At 42.1% G+C, this 19512-nt stretch overlaps 1 protein-coding gene across 1 annotated transcript in view; it reads left to right on the top strand.

Moving 5' to 3' along the window:
• The first annotated feature begins 28 nt into the window (after nt 1–28).
• Rlf (RLF zinc finger) overlaps nt 29–19512 on the top strand; it is a 55638-nt gene continuing 36154 nt past the window's right edge. The window contains exon 1 of the mRNA NM_001427447.1: nt 29–278. Coding sequence (NP_001414376.1) covers nt 42–278 — 237 coding nt within the window. The 5' untranslated portion in view covers nt 29–41. The remainder of the gene's footprint in view (nt 279–19512) is intronic.

Below are 19512 nucleotides of genomic sequence, written 5' to 3'. Positions count from 1 at the left end.
CACGTGGTTTGGTTGCCTACGCGCTGCTGGGCCGTGGGAAGATGGCGGACGGAAAGGGAGACGCCACCGCCGCCGCCGGGGCTGGGGCCGGGGCTGAGGCTGCGGCGGCCGCGGGAGCCGGAACCGAGACTGAGTCCATGGCTCGGGGTCATCGCCCTGCATCTCCGGCGTCGGGAGCCCCGGGCCTACGACCGTGTCTCTGGCAGCTGGAGACCGAGCTGAGGGAGCAGGAGGTGTCCGAGGTCTCATCTTTGAACTACTGCCGGAGCTTCTGCCAGGTGAGGGGTGGACTAGCTGGCTGAGGGTGGAGGGGCGAAGAGGCCTGGAGGAGAGACCCAGGATCCGCCTCCACGGTCGGGGACTACGGGGGGAAAACGCCACCCCAGTGTCTCGCCGCGCCCCCAGGCCGGGCAGGCCCAGCTCTGCCATAACCCCGACTTCAGTCACTGCCGGGGCGGATTGCGCTGGGCGGTACTGAGAGCCCAGAGAGCTCCCTGGAAGGGCTGTGCCCTGTCGCTCTTGCCTGGGTCTTGGCCCGGAGGTTGGAGCGCCACTGCCCCCCTGAGGGATCGATTGCCAGTTCCTGCAGGGAGATGCTTTTTTGAGTGGTGTGCTGATCTCCAAACTGAAAAACCTTGTTTTTCTGAATAGTCAGAGGTGGGTTGTGGCCAGAGACTTATCTTTGAAGTCACATCTTTTGGCTTCCCTAAGATACGACGGTTGGTCTTGGATGGCGTCTAGAGCTTTCTGATTAGGGATTACTGAGCCGTTTGGTTGGCTGGTTGTTTTTTTGTTTTTGCCACTGTGGGCGGGTGTGGAAAGATATGTTTATGCCATTCTTTGATCTGTTTTGTATTCATTTGCTGATCGTACTACTAGGAATGGGGCTGGTGAGCTCTCTAGTGAAGATTAGTCTTGAGTGGAAGAGGTCGGGAGAGAGACATATAGAATAGCCTCTTTTGGCAGTCGGGTGATTGATCATTTCGGTGCGGGTCCCAATCTGTGGGGCTACATGCTGACAGATGTGTTTTTAAGTTTGGTCTCCGTGATCACACTGCAGTTTTGTTTTGTTTTTTTTTCCATGTTTTCAAGTGTCTTCCAAGTGTAAATGCTTGCCGTTATTGTTTCTGCTTCTAGTACTTGCACTATCAGGTTTCTGTCATCCCTTTGCTCCTCATTTGGAGCCCCTTAGAGAATACAAAATAATCGAGGTATGTTGGTACGTGGATTCTTAATGAGCAATTGAGTGCTGAAAAAATTGTGGAGTTAGAAAGTGGTAGCTGGGGTACTGAACAATTTACTTTATTGGTCCTGGACAGAATTAGTTATTCCTTTTGAGTCGTTTGTGTACCACTCTTTGACCCAGAACTTTGTCTATTTGGAATTTTGTCTCTGCTAATCTTTTCCATTCATTAGATCATGTCAGTTCTTGTGTGGACAATCTTCAGCATTCCCATTGTTGTCTACTTTATTAGTAATGATCATCATTCTTATTTAGGACAGGAATTTATTCAACCAATTTTTGCCAACCCTTAGAGTGGTGCCAGGAAGATTTATGGAAGTTCAAGGACATCCTGGACATTATAATGATCTCTTAGGCTAGGCTACAGTGATATTCTTCTCAAGTAGACATTTCACACCACACACACACTGCCCCCCCCCAAAAAAAGAGAAATGACAATTAGTGCAATTTTGATAGTGATGAGAAAAAAAAATGTCATGCAGAGAGTGTAAGGAGACTTCATGGGACAACCTAGTGAGAATGACAGAAAAAAAAATGAATGTAGTGGGTATTGAGAACTGGGAGATGCCACTTTGGATAGAGTAGAACCTCAGGCTATAAGTGAATCCTGGGAGGGCCTGGAGCAAGGGTGACAGAGGTGGAGCTGAGAAGGAACACAGAATGCTGTGGGAGAAGAGGGAAGTAATTGCAGAGAGGGTGGAGGTAGGAAAACAACTGTGGATTTTGAGCAGAGCTTTGAAGCTTACGTTATCTGCCAGCAAAAATTAAAGGGTGAATGTAGCCAGTCAGATTGGATTTTGTCAGAATATGCTGTACATATGTATTCTGGAAAAATTAGACCTTTAATTAGGTTAGTTGAATAGTTTTCTTGGTTCCCCCTTTGCTTATCCTTGGTTGCCCTGGAACTAGCTCTTTGCCCTGGAACTAGCTCTATAGACCAGGCTCACCTTAAACCTCCACCCGCCTCTGCTTCTAGAGAGCTGAGATTAGACATGTGCCACCAGTGCCTGACGTTGGTTCCACATTTGAAAGGCAGAATAAGACATGCTTTATTGTTTGATTGAATGCTGAAGATGAGGAGCTGGGGGCACATACTACATAAAGATTGGTGGTTAGTACACCAAAGAAAAGGGCTGACTGCTCCTGCAGTGTTTACTATTACAGATTGTTCTCATCAGGTATTTATTTAGAAATGTCATCCTAGCCTGGGTGTGGTGGTACATACTTTAATCCCAGCATTCTTGAGGCAGAAGTAGGGGCAAGTGGGCCTCTGTGAGTTTAAGGCCAGCTTGGTCTATGTGGTGAGTTCCAAGGCATCTAGGTCTATTCAGTGAGACTCCATCTCTAAGAAAAGAGAAGAAATGTTGTTCTAAAAACTTAAATTGTGCCTACAATTGTAACATGCTGTTACCTTATAAGAAATATGTCTACCTCAAACCAGCCTTTAATCCCAGGAGTTAGATAGGCAAATCTCTGTGAGTTCCAGAACATCTACCTAGTGTGAGTTCAGGGCACCTAGAAATACATAGTGAGACAGACCCTCTCTTAAAAAAAGAAAGAAGGAAAAGAGAAAGGAAGAAAATAATGCATCTATCTAAAGCGGCTTAAAAGCCTGGTGAATGTGGTGTCTCATCTGTAATTCCAACTCCAGGGAAGCAGAGACAAGAGTTCCCCCGAGGAAACTGGCTGGCTAGACTATGTGAAAATAGGAACTCTGGGCTGGAGAGATGGCTCAGTGGTTAAGAGCACCGACCTGCTCTTCCAGAGGTCCGGAGTTCAAGTCCCAGCAACCACATGGTGGCTCACAACCATCCCTCTTCGGTGTGTCTGAAGACAGCTACAGTGTATTCATATAAATAAAATAAATCTTTAAAAAAAAAGAAAATAGGAACTCTTTGTTTTGTTTAAGATTCATTTATTTTTATGTGTCTTTGGTGTTTTTCCTGCATGCATGGAACTGGAGTCATAGACATTTGTTAGCTGTCATGCAGGCTGGGAATCGAACCCAGTTCAGGTCTTCTGAAAGAGCAGCCAGTGCTCTTAACTGCTGAGCTGCCTTTCTGGCTCAGGAATTCTGGGTTCAGGGATGCTCATCAGAGACCCTGCCTTGGTATAAGGTGAAGAACAAACATGGAAGATATGCTGGCCTCCACCTTCCATTTGGAGAAAGAGATCCAATTTCTAAAAGTTGTCCTTTGACCTCCATGATACCACACATATGCACATAAATGGTTTTTTTAAGTAACTTTTAAAAATAAAAGTTTAATGCTATACTTTTTGTTAATGTTGAAAAATCGATGTCTTAATTTTTTTGCTATATCTAGGGAAACCAAAATGCTCATACTGTGTTGGCAAGGTGATTCAGTGGATACAAATGCTTGCTGCTGAGCCTGATGACCTGAGATTGACCCCTGCTGTCCTCTGACTTCCACATGCACACTCTTGCATGCCCCTTAATGGATGAAGGAATGAAGGAATTTTTAAGACATTCTGAAAATCTTAGAAATGGTGGCTCTATTTTTGAAGGCTTTTTAATTGAATTTCATTTACCATATAAGAAATTAGTAGGGAGGTAATTAAAGACTTACCAGACAAAGTAATTTTATGAGTAAATATGTTACACACTTTTAAATTCTAGACTTATAGTAATGTTGCAGATAGTTTTTGTTTTGTTTTGTTTTTGAGATAGTGTCTGGCTGTGTAGCTTTGGCTGGCCTCAAATTGGCTACTAGACCAGGCCATCTTGAAACTCATATACCTGCTCCCCTCACAAGTGCTAGAAAAAAAGGCTTGCATCACCATGTCCAGCTCAACTTCCTAGATTTATTTTTTTTTTTTAAGATTTATTTATTATATATAAGTACACTGTTGCTGTCTTCAGACACAGCAGAAGAGGGCATCAGATCCCATTACAGATGGTTGTGAGCCACCATGTGGTTGCTGGGATTTGAACTCAGGTCCTCTGGAAGAGCAGTCAGTGCTCTTAACCACTGAGCCATCTCTCCAGCCACCTAGATTTTTTAGTCCCCCCCCCCCCCCCCCCGAGCTGGGGACCGAACCCATGGCCTTGTGCTTCCTAGGCAAGCGCCCTACCACTGAGCTAAATCCCCAACCCCCCTAGATTTTTTTAATAGTTAAACTAAACACTGTATATATCTTTTTGGATTGATTATTGAGTAAAAGGGTTCTAAGTCAAATAGGCCATATAATAATTAGCTCTCTATGGGCAGGGTATGTATCCAAGACTGTCCCAGACAGATGTCTAAAATGAATCTCCTTACAAACTGTTTTCCATGTCCTCCACTTCCCACCTCATCCCCACATTTACCCATGGGGCAGGCAAGATGCCTCAGAGAGGAAAATCAATTGCTGGTCCCTAGAACATAGTAAGAGAAAACAGCTCCCCAAAGCAATCCTTGACCTCCAGCAAATTTACCTTCACATGTGCCTCCCACCTCGGCTCCCACAAATACGGATGGATGGATGGATGGATGGATGGATGGATGGGCTGCCATTTTTTGAAATCACAGTGACATCACAGAATAACAGTCACAACAGTATTCGGTGCTGGAGGCTGTGTGAATGTTTCTTTCTCAAGATGTCTTCCTGTGTATCCTTCCTGTGGTGATGTGAAACGACTAAGTGCCTAAGGTGAAATAAACTGAAAGATGGCTTCTTATGGCTTGCTTACTAGCTTTAAGCTGCTGTATAAGGATTATTTGAACACAAGCTCTGTAATAATTGAGCTGGCCTCTCAATAGCTAACACATTAGCAGATCCTAACTATGTGGATATGTCCTTAGTGGGGCAGAGATGGGTAGCCCAAGATTTCATCACATTACCTAAATCAGTGTGTCATTTAAAAGGTAATAAAGTATTATTTGGGGACTTTTCCCCTTGATATTTTTGACTAACCAAAAAAGTGGAGAAGGGTGCCTTTCTGACTTCATTTAAATTAGCTCTATGGACTTGGACTTTTTTTTTTTTTTTTTTTTTTCGGAGCTGGGGACTGAACCCAGGGCCTTGCGCTTGCCTAGACCACATCCTACCCTCAAACTTAAAGATGTTAGCTTCTGGCCTCCACATTCAGAGTACTAATTAGTACAGGTGGGCATCCCCATACCCAGGGCTTCTTACACAGCAGGCAAACATTCTACTACCACTGAGCTAAATCCCCAACCCCCCCCCTTTTTTTTTCTGTTACTCAGTTTGCTTATTTGCCATTTGAATGTACTGGTGTATTTATTATATTCTAAGTAAATACACTGTGAGGACTAAGACAGTCTTAAAAAACAAACACTTGAATTGTCTGAGTCGTCCAGATTCAGCTTTGAAGGAAACAGCTTACAACCTCAGCTCCAGCTTGGTTTTAGCTCTCATCTAGCAAAACACATTATCCTAGTCCCCACTATTCGGGTGGGTTTGTTTGTTTTCAAGACAGGGTTTGTAGCCCTGGGAAATCCACCTGCCTCTGCTTTCTGAGGGCTGGAATTAAAGGCAAGCGCCACTACCGCCTACCTCACATGGGCTGTTGAGAGTCTCATGCTGGTTCTGCTGGCTCACACTTGAATTCCAGCACGTGGGAGGTGGAGGCAGGGGAATCAAGAGTTTGGAGTCAACCTGGGCTATATTAGACCTCTCAAAAAACAAACAAAACTGAAAAGGGTCTGGGGGTGCAACTCAGTTAGTAGAATGTTTGCCTGCTGTGCAAGAAGCCCTGGGTATGGGGATGCCCACCTGTACTAATTAGTACTCTGAATGTGGAGGCCAGAAGCTAACATCTTTAAGTTTGAGGGTAGGATGTGGTCTGTTGGTAGAATGCCTGAAGCCCTGGGTTCAATACCCAGAATCCACTAAACTGGGTATGGTGTACTCAGGATCAGAAGTTCAAGATCAGCCTCAGATACAAAGTCAGTTTGAGGCTAGCCTGGGGTGCAGGAGAACCTGTCTCAAACAACAAAACTTACATCTAAACTCATTATCTAGTGATATTAACACTATTGGGATTATAGGAATGTGTCACACATGACCCTGCAGGACTGGCTTTTAAAGGCAGGGTCACTGTTATATACACCTGTATACACCAGGTAGGACTCTGTATACCAGCCTGGTCTTTAACTTAGGATCTTTGTGCCCCTACTTTACAAATGGTAGGATTACAAGTGTGGGCTAATGCAGGAAGTTACTTAACTTAACCAGTGCTTAGCAAGTGTTTACCACTGACCTCTTCCGTTTGTTTTTTGACACTTTGCATGTAGTATCAGCTGTTACTTTTCTTGCTGTCTATATTTTAGTTAGCTTCCTCCTATCTGTAGCCTTATTTTCACAAGTTTCTTGCTCTTTGATTGCCTTTATCTATGGTTGAGATTTTAAAATTCCCTGTAGGGGTTGGGGATTTAGCTCAGTGGTAGAGCGCTAAGGCCCTGGGTTCGGTCCCCAGCTCCGAAAAAAAAAAAAATTACCTGTAGAGCATATTTTTCTGTTATCTGCCCCACCCCCACCCACACCCTCACTGGCTGTGTAGGCCAGGCTAGCCACACTTACCTTTGCCTCTGGGTGTGTTTTAGGATTACTGGTGTGAGCCACTGCACAAGGCTCTTTTTGTGCTTTGTGTTTAGTGCTGTGCAGTGCAGTGCTGATATATAAATGATATTAAAAAAAATTGTCCTAGTGTGTGTGGGCGTGCTCATGCTCTCGAATGCATGTGAGTGTTCAAGGAGGCCAGAAGATAGTGTTAGATCCTGTCCTGGGGCTGGAGGTGACTACGTCCTGGTACTTTGAAAAAGCAGCAAGCTCTCTTAACTGCTGAGCTGTCTTCTGACCCCACCACCTATCTCAAGTAATGTATTGAATGAGCTATAGGGTAGGAACTGTGTGGTATTTGGAAGGGGCAAGAACCTTAAGTCCTTTACCACTTTCTGAGGGACATTATCAGTTTTAGCCTGAATTTATATAATGCACACATTTCACTGTACACATTGTGGTGTTAGTAAGGATAGGCAGATAATAAAAGAAGCATTTTAGTATTGTGGAATGTTGCAGATATTCCATCACATTGTAAACACCAAGATTGTTATTTACTGGGGGAAAAAACCCTTTTAGTTGTGTGGCTCGACCTTAGCACACACCTTTAATCCAAGAGGTTTTGCTTGAATTCTGTAAACAGTATTAATAAGTGAAGTGAAGATAAGGTCAAGAGGCAGAGCTAGCAACCAGTTGACAGGAAGTAAACATAGGATTACTAAGAAAAAAACCAGTTAGAGGGAGTCAGGAGGACAGATAGACGTACAGGAAGCAGGAGGGAGGGGCATGAGTTTGAAGGTTTTTTGACACTGTGAGACAGATTGAGGTGGCATGTTGACTGAAGAGGAAGGTCAGCTGGGTGCTTTCTGTGCCTCTCTGAGCTAGCAGGCTTTCACTCCAGCATCTGACTCTCTAGTCTTCATTGGTAAGATAGAAAACTAAAAAAAGCAGAAGAGTTGAGTTAGCAAATGAATAGGACAGCAGTGATGCTGAGATGGGAGAGAGTGTGGTAACCATGGAGATTCTTGAGATTCATGTTTTCTTCCTATTTTAAAGATTTACTGTACGTTTTTTAAGATTTATTTTTATTTTATGTGTATTAGTGTCTCATCTTCATGTGTGCTGTGTCAGTGTGTTGGATGCCGTGCAGCTGGAGTTACAGATACTAGTCAGCTGCCATGTGGGTGATGGGAATTGAACCTGAGTCCTCTTAACCATTGAGTCATCTCTCCAGCCCTGAGCTTAATGTTTTCAGTATATTAAAACAATTAAAAAATCAGGCTGCTGGTAACTAGAACAAAGTTTGTGTAGTGTGCCACAGGGTTCTGGGTTCTAGCCTCAGCACACAGACATACTTGAAAACTTCATTATTGTGCAGTTTTCATCTTGTGTGATGTGTACATTTCTGAGCATAAGTGTGCTCATGTCATTACCTTGGTGTGTGGATGTCAGGACAGCTTTCAGAGTCTGCTCTCCTCTCACCAGGAACTCTGGGAATTGAACTCAAGTTGTCAGGCTTGTGTGGCAGGTGCTTTTGCTCACTGAAGCATCTGCTTGACCTGCAAACAAGTAATTTCAAACACATCAGCTTTTCTTCTGCTGCTGCTTTCTCTTGAGAGATATCTGATAGAAATTACATGTCAAGTTGTTCTCTAAGCAGAAGCAAGCTGTGTGGCCTGTGTAATCCAAACATTGTATGGAGTGACCCTTAAGCAAAGGAAACTTTGGTTGCAATGTCTGCTGTGGGACCATTGTTTCTTCTCTTCTCCGAAAGCACTGCTGGTGCTGTTTCGTTCTGTGCACCCCACTGTCTGGTCATTTTTAATTACAAATAGGAAGCACCACTAAGACTGTGTAAGACTGAAGACTGCCAAAACATAGGTGCTTTGTTCATTCAGACCAAACGTCTGTCACCTCTTCCAGAGATCTTTGTTAACTATCTTTAGTTTTGAGGGGCAGGTCTCACTGTGTAGCTAGATGTTCAGGTTTGAGCCAGTACCAATACCTTCAGCCTTGGCTATCTTCTCTAAAATAGTGCTTCCTAGTTATTTTCAGGTCACTGTCTGACCTGACTCCTCAGCTAGAAAGGAAGTGTCGGGAAGGGGTTGACTTCAGAGTAGTCCCTAGCATTTTATGGGAATGCAGTAAATGTAATAATTATTGGTTTAATTTTTTTTCTTAAGATTTACTTAGGGGGCTGGAGAGATGGCTCAGTGGTTAAGAGCACCGACTGCTCTTCCTGAGGTCCTAAGTTCAAATCCCAGCAACCACATGGTGGCTTACAACCATCTGTAATAAGATCTGATGCCCTCTTCTGGTGTGTCTGAGGACAGCTACAGTGTACTCATATACAATAAAATAAAATCTTAAAAAAAAAAAGATTTACTTAGGTATTATGTATATGTGTGCATAAAATGAATGTGGACGTGTGGAGGCCAAGGGACAACTTTGTGGAGTAGCTCTCTCTAATACTGTCTGGGTCAGTCCAATTGAATTCATATTATCAGACTCGGCGGTAGGTGTCCCTACCCACAGAATCATTTCACAAGCCACCATCTTGTTTGTTTTGTTTGAGAAGGGTTTCATTGTAGGCCACATTGGCCTGGGGCTCTTCCTTAGAGTTATGATCCTCCTGTTTCTACCTCCTGTGTGCTGGGCTTACAGGCGTGGATGAGTTGTCACATGTGATAGACAGCACCGTGATTTAACAGTCTGTGTTGCTTTTCAGTGGTTACTACAGATATTTCAGAGAAACCCTTTTAAATAAGGTTATTTATATCTGCAACATGAATTCCTAGATTAAAAAAAATGTTAATGGGAGCTGGAGAGATGGCTCAGTAATTAAAGAGCCCTGACTGCTGCTCTTCCAGAGAATCTGAGTTCATTTCCCAGCACATGGTAGGTCACACCATCTGCAGCTTCAAGGGATCTGATGCCCTCTTCTGATCTTCACGGATGCACACACACTCACACACTCAACACTCACACACACATGCACACAGTGCATGGATATATTCGCAGGCAAAACATCTATATACATAAAACAATAAAAAATCCTTTTTTAAATGTAGGTAGATATTAGTCTACCAATAACTTGAATCTCTATGTCCCCCAGTCATGCTTGTGAATCCTTATTCCTTATGTATCCTTGCCAGTTTGGTGCTTTTAAACTTAATAGTTTCCATGTTAAAAACATGTTCTCATCTTGTAACTTTGCACTGAAGTAACTTGAGTATTTCTATGTAAATTAGATATTTAAAATATTCTTTTAAAATATTTTATCCATGTAATATATTTTGGTCATTCATCACCCCAAAATTCCCAAATTTCTTCTCCCACCTTCACACCCACCCAGCTTTGTGTCTTTTTTCCCCCATACAGTCCAATTTGTGCTGCCTAGATACTCTTGGGTGGACATGATCTGTCTACCAAGGGTTACATCCTACTTCCAGGGGTCAATCTTACGAAAAACTGGTTCTTCCAATTGCCCTCAGTTGCCACTAGCCCATCAAATAAGGACAGTACTTGGTGCCTACTTCCCTCCTCCATGCCAGGATTTTGTCTGGTTTGTGCTTATCTAGGTCACAGCCACTTTGAGTTCCTCTCACTCTGGTCCAGGCTAACCTGGAACTCACTTTGTAGACTAGGTTGCCTCAGACTCCCACTTGAATCTAGATAGGTAGGATTATAGCAGTCAGCTACCACGCCTGTTTTTGTGGTCCTAGAGATCAAACCCAGAGCCTTGTGCAGGCTTGACAAATCCTCTCTGTCAATTCACCTGCATCCCCAGCCCTCAGGGATAAGATTTTTTTTTTTTTTTTTTGGTTCTTTTTTTTCGGAGCTGGGGACCGAACCCAGGGCCTTGCGCTTCCTAGGTAAGCGCTCTACCACTGAGCTAAATCCCCAGTCCCAAGATTTTTAAGATGTTATTTAACAGTAAGTGTTAATATTGTATTTGTGCCCCTGGTGAGTTATCATTTACCCCTCTGGAGTAAATGCCTATCCCAATGGAAGCCTCACTACTAATTTAACTAAGATTGCTTGTTTACGTGAGTTGTGCTTACTCTTTTAATTTGGCTTTTCTTTGTAGTGAAATCTTGATTTCTACATTAAAGGACTTACAAATGCAAATGTTAATTTAGAGCACATTTCCTCATAACCATCTAGCAGTGGGGAGAAAATGTCATGCTTGGGAAGGCCTAGTCATTGTGAACTAGAGAACATGCACTTGTACCTCTGATTAGGAGTTTGCACTAAAATCTTCCATTTCAATTCCTGTTCACCTTCAATCATTCTACAGATCTGTATTGTTTTCTAGAGATAGCTGCTGGTATAGTTGGTGGGGTAGAGCAGTTGGGACCAGGTGTTGTTGCCCATTCCATTGTGTTGGATAAAAGATAAGTACCCAGTATGTTAAATTTCTTTTAAAGAAAAAAAGATTTTTAGGCAGTATTCTGCTGCGTAGCATAGGCTATCCTAGAACTTGCTACTCTACATTCTGTCTCTACATTTTGAGGTTATGATAAACATATATACCATTATGCCTGGCTAAAAGAGGTTTTTGTTTCCTTTTGTTTTGTTTTTGAGGCAGTGTCTTATGTAGCCCAAGTTGGTCTTAAACTTTGAACTCCTAATATTCTCCAATTTTCCCACTGCTGGGATTACAGAGACTGTATCAGCATACCTGGTTTACGGAGTACTGGGGAGCAAATCTAGGGCTTCTTTTTTTTTTTAAATTTTTTTTTATTTTCTTTTTTTTCAGAGCTGGGGATAATCTAGGGCTTCTTAGATGTTAGGCAAGCACTCTACAAACTGAAGTATGTCCCTAGCTTCCAATAAATGTGTGTGTATGCTTGTCGTGGATATAATAAATTCTGCCTTTTGCAATCAATAGATTGGTCTTTCTCTCTTCAAAAGGCTTTTAGGCCAAGTGATGGTGGTACCTGCCTTTAATCAGAACCCCAAGGCAGATGGATCACTGTGAGTTCTAGGACAGCCAGGGAAACACAGAGAAACCCTGTCTCCAAACAAATACAAAAACAGGTTTTATTTTGTATACTCCCGAGAGCCAGAAGAGTGGATGTTAGGATAAAGTAGTTCAGGTCCTCTACAGGAGCAGTGCGCACGTTAGCCGCTGAGCCACCTCACCAGCCCCATAGATTAGTCTAGATAAAGTTTTTTTTAAGCTTAACTATCTGCTTATTTTGTACTTAAATTGTGTTTATTTTTCCTCTTTTATTTTAAGGCAAATTCTTACTTAGTTCAAGCTGATTCTCGATCCTCCTGCCTTCCCAAGTGCTAGAATTACAGGCATGCATTACAATGCCCAACTATGTTTTTATTATATTGAATATATATATATATATATATAAAGTTATTTGAATTCATGCTCCTGGGAAAAATAAAGCTGTATTTCCATAATTGTAGAAGTTTGCGTTTGAAGTAAGAAAGAAATTTTGGAAGTCATTTAGCACATCTACTTGTCTGCTAAAACTTATTTTAAAAATTTAATTACCTTTTTTTTAAAGGTTTAAAATATATATATATCATCCTGCCTGCATGTACACCTGCAGGATAGAAGATCTCATTACAGATGGCTGTGAGCCACCATGTGGTTGCTGGGATTTGAACTCAGGACCTCTGGAAGAACAGCCAGTGCTCTTAACCTCTGAGCCATCTCTCCAGCCCTTAATTACCTTTTTATTAAGAGTGTGTGTTGTGTGGTTGGGGATTTAGCTCAGTGGTAGAGCGCTTGCCTTGGAAGCGCAAGGCCCTGGGTTCAGTCCCCAGCTCCGAAAAAAAGAACCAAAAAAAAAAAAAAAAAAGAGTGTGTGTTGTGTGTTTGAATATGTAGTACACCACCGTGCTCAAGTCAGAGGACAACTTTCATGAGTCAGTGTTCTTGTACAGTGTAGGTCTCAGCGATCAAACTTAGGTTTTCCAACTTAGTGACAAGCAGTTTTACCCACTGAGCCATCTTGCTAGCAATAAGACCCGTGCTTTGTTTTATTTCATTTTGATTTGAGCCCAGGATGGTATCGTGTGCTTCAGACTAACCTTGAATTCACTATAGGTTTCCAGCCAGCTCATCCTTAGGGGGCAAGAGCATCCGTAAAGTAGTTCTCTTTGGGGCTGTGAATGTAGCTCAGCCATAAAACACTTGCCAAAGCATGCTAGACTTAGTGAATTCTGTCACAAACCACCAAGCGTTCTGGTTTTGTGCTCTGTACCATGACTTTTTTACTGCTGCTCTTCTTTCTTGGCTGGGTTGTTATGTAGACCAGGCTGGCTAGAAAGTTGCAGTGCCTGTGCCTTCAAAGTATCCTTACAGAGCATACTACTCTCGGCTACCTAATTTCTCTCTCTCTCTCCAAGTTAAATTTTATTTATTTTATATGTGTATAGGTTTTGACTGCGTGTCTTATTCACAAGTGTATGTAGTGCCCAAAGAGGCCAGAAGAGGGCTGATACCCTGGAACTGGAGTTTGTGAGTCACCATGTAGGGGAACAGCCAGTGCTCTTAACCACTGAGCCATCTTTCCAGCTCGTAGCTTGCATTTTTTAGGATTTCATGTAAGCACAATCATGAATCTGTGTGACCTCTTTCACTCAGCATAATTATTTTGAAATTTGTGTCATACAAATAAATAGTTGGCTTCTTGGTATGGATATACTATAATTTTTCTATTTATTCAGCTGTTGATAAATGTTTGGGTGTTTCTAGTTTGTGGGTACTATGTATTAATTGAGCTGCTGTGAACATTCTGTGTGTGGATAAAATGTAATAGCTTGGTCCCTTGACAGGTTGTATCATTTTACACTCCCATCAGCAATGCTTCCTGACAGACACTGGCATGGCTACTTTTTAAGGTATTGCTACTCTAAAAGATTTTCTTCTCCTTTTGCTTTTTTAACAGTTAAGTCAAAGAACATAAATTCATAATTTTGTTTAAATTCAATTTTTCCACTTTTCCTTTGGGTTGCACTTTTAATCATTTGTCTAAAAAAGTCCTCTCACCTTAAGAACATTAAGATAACCTTGTATGATCCCTTCCAGAGATTTTATAGTTAAATTCAGGTATATGGTCCATTTGAATTTTTATATTTGGTGTGAGGCATAAGTGGACATTACTTTTGTAAAAATCGAGTTTCTGATTAAACACTATTTGTTGAGACATTACCCTTTCTCCATTAACTTGGTTTTGTGAGAGTCAGTAGTCATATGTATAGGGCTGTATTTCTTGAGTTCTCTCTCGTCTGTTTGTCTGCTTTGCTGCCAATAACATACTTTCATTTTGCTCTTCTCAAACAATATATTATAAAATGATACTGCACATAGAAACAGGAAGACTGGCACTTGCCAAGGAATATGGAGGGGTTTGTTTTGTTTTTTTTAAAGATTTATTTATTATCTCTGTAGCTGTCTTCAGACAACACCAGAAGAGGGCATCGGATCCCATTACAGATGGTTGTGAGCCACCATGTGGTTGCTGGGATTTGAACTCAGGACCTCTGGAAGAACAGTCAGTGCTCTTAACCACTAAGCCCCAGTTTTGTTTTCTAAACAGGGTCTCTGCGTAGACCAGACTGGCCTCTTGCACAGAGATTTGCCTACCTCTGCCTCTTGAGAGATGGGATTAAAGATGTGCATCACTATGCCCAGCCTGGAGGGGTTTTGTTTGTTTGTTTTTAATAAATTTTCAGTATTCCCAGTTCTTTGAGTGTTAGTGACTACTATAGAGCTGCAGGCATGAGCTTGTGCAGATGATGGTGATGCTGCATATTTCTCCCACTTTTGAAAAGGTCGTACCGTATCTAGTACGAAATAAGTATTGAGTCAACTTTTAATTGCTTGTTAGAGCCCAGGGTTTAGTCCTCAGCACTGCTGACAAACCAAAAGGATTCTAGAGGGGTTGGCTTAAAATTGATGGGACTTGGGCTGGAGAGATGGCTCAGTGGTTAAGATGGGTCAGACAGCCAAAAAGCATGTCTTTCTCTCTTACACAATTAGGATTATTATGCTGTTATCATATGTAGTAAATCTCACGTTTAAAAATATCCACTTTTGGTGCTATGGTTGTAACTTTATTGGTTGAGTACTTGCTGAACATGCAGGAAACCTTGGGTCCTATTACCAGAAGCCATTAACTTGACTGGGTGGCAGGAGTCTGTAATCCCAACACTTGGAAGGTGGAAGATCATTGCCAAGGCCAGTGTGAGATATGAGAGACCCAGTCTAAAAAAGAAGAGAAAAAGAAAAACTCATTTCAGCAATTAACAAATATTATAGATGAGTATCTTTAGTAATACTAGTTCACTAACGGAGAACTGGACGGTTACTTGTATCTGTCTCCTTCTCTAGAGCTTTCCAGTTGCACATTCAAGTTCCTCTAAAATCTTGAGGCTCATAGTTGATTTTCAGCTGTTTACAACCTTTTCTTTTAGGCTATTTTATTTTACTGTTTTTATGTGTATGAGTGTTTTGCGTGCTGAATGTATGTATGTGTGCCATGTGTGTGCTTGGTGGCTGCAGGGGTCAGAAAAAAGCATTAGAACTGGAGTTACAGATACTTAATGAACCACCACTGAACCCAGTGGTTTGGGGCACTGAACCCGGGTCTTATACAAGAGCCACAAGTGCTCTTAACCACTGATCCATCTCCAGCCCCTTATTTAAACTTTTAAAACGATGTATTTATTTTATGTGTATGAAGATTTGCCTGCGTGTGTGTATGTGCACCATGTATGTATGTCTGGTGTCCCTGAAGGTTGTTGTTGGTCAGATCCCCTGGAACTGGAGTAGACTCAATCATGTGGGTGATGGCAACCAAATCCAGTCCTCAGTAATAGCAAATGCCCTTAACCATTCATTAGGCCTTCCAGCCCCAGTTGACTCCTTTTAGTTAATTGTGTAAAATGTATATGACATAAGTTACTTAACCTAGGGTGGGACTTGCTGTGTTGCCACACCTGGTCTCCAGTTCTTGAGTTCAAGTTATTTTTCTGTTTTAACTTCCTCTAGATGTTGCCTCTCCGCACCTGCATCCAGTTAATTAAAACAGTACATTCGTCCGTAAACGAAACTGCTCATTAAACACTCAAGTCCATATTTTATTCTTTCCTTTCCTCTTTCTATGAATTTGACTACTTAAATATGTATTGTTTTGCCTTTTTTGTTTGTTTGTTTTGGTTTTTGTTTGTTTTTTTTTTTTTTTTTCCTATTCTAGAATTCACTGTGTGAACCAGGCTGGCCTGAAATCACAGAGATCTTCTGTTCTTGCCTCCCAAGTGCTGGGATTAAAGGCATGTGCTATCAAGTGCTGGGATTAAAGGCATGTGCTATCAAGTGCTGGGATTAAAGGCATATGCTATCAAGCTTGCCCTTTTTTTTCTCACCCATTTGTCTTAAATGTATGTATGAGTGTGTGTGTGTACATGGGTATATGAGTGCCACAGCATTGCATGTGTATGTGAAGGCCAGGACAACTTGTGGGAGCCTGTTCTCTCCTACCGTGTGGATCCCCGGGCTCGAACTCAGGTGTCCTAGGTTTATCACCCAACTGGTTGCCTCTGAGCATTCTCAGCTGCTCTCGGTTTCATCCTTTTGCATGTAGATATCTTGATTAGTTGATGAAAAATTTGTCTTTTTCTTACTGTTCTTACATCATGTATATAAGAATTTTATGTCTTTTACTGATAATTCTCAATTTAAAAATTTAAGTTATATTAAAAGCAATTCGGCCACATGGTGGTGAAAAGATTGTTAGCTGGTGTGATGGCACAAGCCTATAATCTCATCACTTCAGAGGCAGAGGTAGTAGGATCAGGAGTTCAAGGTCAGCCTCTACAACATAGGAACCGAGGCCAACCCAGGCTGTATCACACCCTGCCTCAAAAAAGATAACAAAAATAAAATGAAAAGATTGTAAACTGAATGAGCAAGATTTCTCCATTAAGCTGATACTTTATCCATGCAAAAACCATACCTCTTACCTCAAAGGAAATAGATAATTTGTTCAGGAGCCAAATATGAGTGACAGTGGTTTAGGAACATGGATTCAGGCTACCTCCAATACATGTTCCATTGTAGATGTGGTTACATGAGATTTTATTAATTCCAGAATAAAGAAAGACATTTGCCACATTCGTTGCTGAGGACCAACAAGTTCCAGTAAAGTAAGGTGGGGGTGGATTGTTACAGGCATTGTGCTATTTGACATGCTTAGTTCTTGTGGTAGAAACTAGTGGTTTGCCAAGAATGCATTTTAAAGGCTTTGATAGTCACAAGGATGTTTAACACAGTTTGACTATCCCCTCTCCCCCAGCTTCATATGCTGTCTAGTGTGATAACTCTTGAGTGTGTCACTGTCTTATACTGATAATTGGAATGTAAATTGGGATTGATTTTTTTTTTTTTTCTGGAGCAGACTCCAGCATCATGTAAAGCCCTAGAAGTTATGGAGCCAGAAATTCTATTTATAGTCCATTCTAAGAAAGTCCTGGGGCCACCAAGCTTCAGTGGATAGGATACTAAACCTGTGGTCGCTAAACAAGGCAAGAAGATAGGTGTATGGGAAAAGAAGTCCTGAAAGTGGTGGGAGAGAAGAGTCTAGGCACATGTTCTACTCAAGCAGAGCCACTTCCCCAGCATAACCACAGTCTTGCATAGTAGTGAATGTCACTTGGTACCATTGCCAGGAAACTTCCCAGGAGCAGTAACTTTAGAATGGGAGGTAGAAGAAGGCCAAATGACTACCACACTGCATGGGTGCAGATACTAAAGGGAGTAGAGTCAGAAGAAAAGGCAGAATTTGGAAATAAGCATATTTATTAAAATAGTAGTAGAGTTGTATATCCCGAGAAGACATAAAACATGTGCATTGGAGCCAGATGACTAGTTCAGATGAAAGTGTAAAACCTGCTTTTTTTCCCTCTCGGTGTAACCATTGATGACTGTGATGGACTTGTTTTGTAGACCAGGCTAGCCTTGAACCACAGAGCTCCACCTGCCTCTGCCTACTGCGTGCTGGGATCAAAGGCGTGCAGCACCACACCCAGCTTCTGCTGTAAAGGTCAGGGTTGTAGATCAGTGGAGGATGGAAATGACAAGGAAGTCTCTGTCTCTCTGTCTCTCTCTCTGTCTCTCTCTGTCTCTCTCTGTCTCTGTCTCTCTCTCTCTCTCTCTCTCTCTCTCTCTCTCTGGATGTAGCTCAGTTTGTAAAGTGCTTGCCTACTGTATATGAAGTACTGAATTTGGGCCTTTACCCAGTAGCACATAAAGGCATTCTGTAATCCTAGCCTTTAGAAGGTGGAAGCAAGTGGACCAGAAATTCAAAGTCATCCTTGCCTAAATGAGAAGTTTGAAGCTGGTTAGAAACACTTTTTTTTTTTTTTGCATAGCTAATGTGGAAAGTGTGAGTTGGGTACAAGAAGCAACACAAGGTGCAAGAGTTGTGGTTTACTTAGTCACTTCCTCATTGTAAGCAGGCAGCTGCTAGCCAAGACCTAGCAGGCTTGAAGTTCTAGGTTCAGTTCTACCACCTCCCTCCCTCTCCCTCTCCCTCTCCCTCTCGCTCCACGCACGCACGCACGCACTCACTCACTCACTCGCTATGAGAGGCAACTGCTAACCAGGGCCTAGCATGCTTGGATATACTTAAACTTAGGTGCCATGAGAGCCTCCCGTACATCCCAGCAATATGTCACATCTACCTTATTGCTTCTAGGCTCTGAATTTGTACATCAAGTTACTATACTAGATATGTCCACAACTTGTAACACATCATTAGTCATCCGTGTATCTAAATACAGCCAAACATGGAAAGGTATAGTAAATAGTAAAGTGAAACCACATCTAAAACAAATAAATCAAGACAATTCAAACATCCCAGGTCTTGTGGACTGTGGCCTGGAGAGTGCCTGTCTGACTTACTTGATCTCCAGCACAGCAGCAACTGAGCATGGTAGGTACACATGTAATCCCAGCACTCAAGTTCAAGGTCATCTTGGGCTATTTGAGACCCTGTCTTTAGGGATCAGAGGGAAGGATGATTTGGTTAAATGATATATTGCATTTCTGAGAATACTGGACACTCAGTCGAGCATTCAGGTGTGTACATCATTCAGTGTGTTGAGCATTTTTACTATATGCAGCATGATGGTATATCACATGTCATTAAAGGAGGGGGGTTGTTTTGTTTCTTACCTAGTAATAAAGATCATTATTGTTCTTTTGTTTTGAGGTTTGACCTCAGACTGTGCAAAGATCACTTCCGAGCCCCTGTATTACAGGTGTGCAGCACACCCAGCTCAGAAAGGGACCTTAAAGTGAAACTAAACCTGTAAAAAGTTGGGAATGCTTCACTGTCGTTATATTTCTTTGTAGTTTTTTAGTGTGTGTGTGTGTGTGTGTGTGTGTGTGTGTGTGTGTGTAGTGGGGGAGTACATGTGTGTCTGACACTCATGTGGAGATAGAGGACATCTTCACCTTGTAGGTCTCAGGTCATGTGGTTTGGTAGCTAGTATCATTAGTATCAGTAACTGTTACTAGCCCTATTTGTAGTCCTTTAGACAGAAAATTCTAAGACAACAGTTACACCAGGGTTTTGCTGCTGTTTACTTTTCTGTTTTTGAGGCAAGGTCTCTTAGTGTGGTCTTGGCTTTCCTAGAACTTACTCAAACTCAGCAAGATCTTCCTGCCTCTGCCTCTCTACCTCCAACGCTAAGAGTAAAGGTGTGCACCACAA

Source organism: Rattus norvegicus, chromosome 5 (assembly GCF_036323735.1).
Source record: "Rattus norvegicus strain BN/NHsdMcwi chromosome 5, GRCr8, whole genome shotgun sequence".
Lineage (NCBI taxonomy): Eukaryota > Metazoa > Chordata > Mammalia > Rodentia > Muridae > Rattus > Rattus norvegicus.
This window is presented reverse-complemented; position numbering and strand designations above follow the sequence as displayed.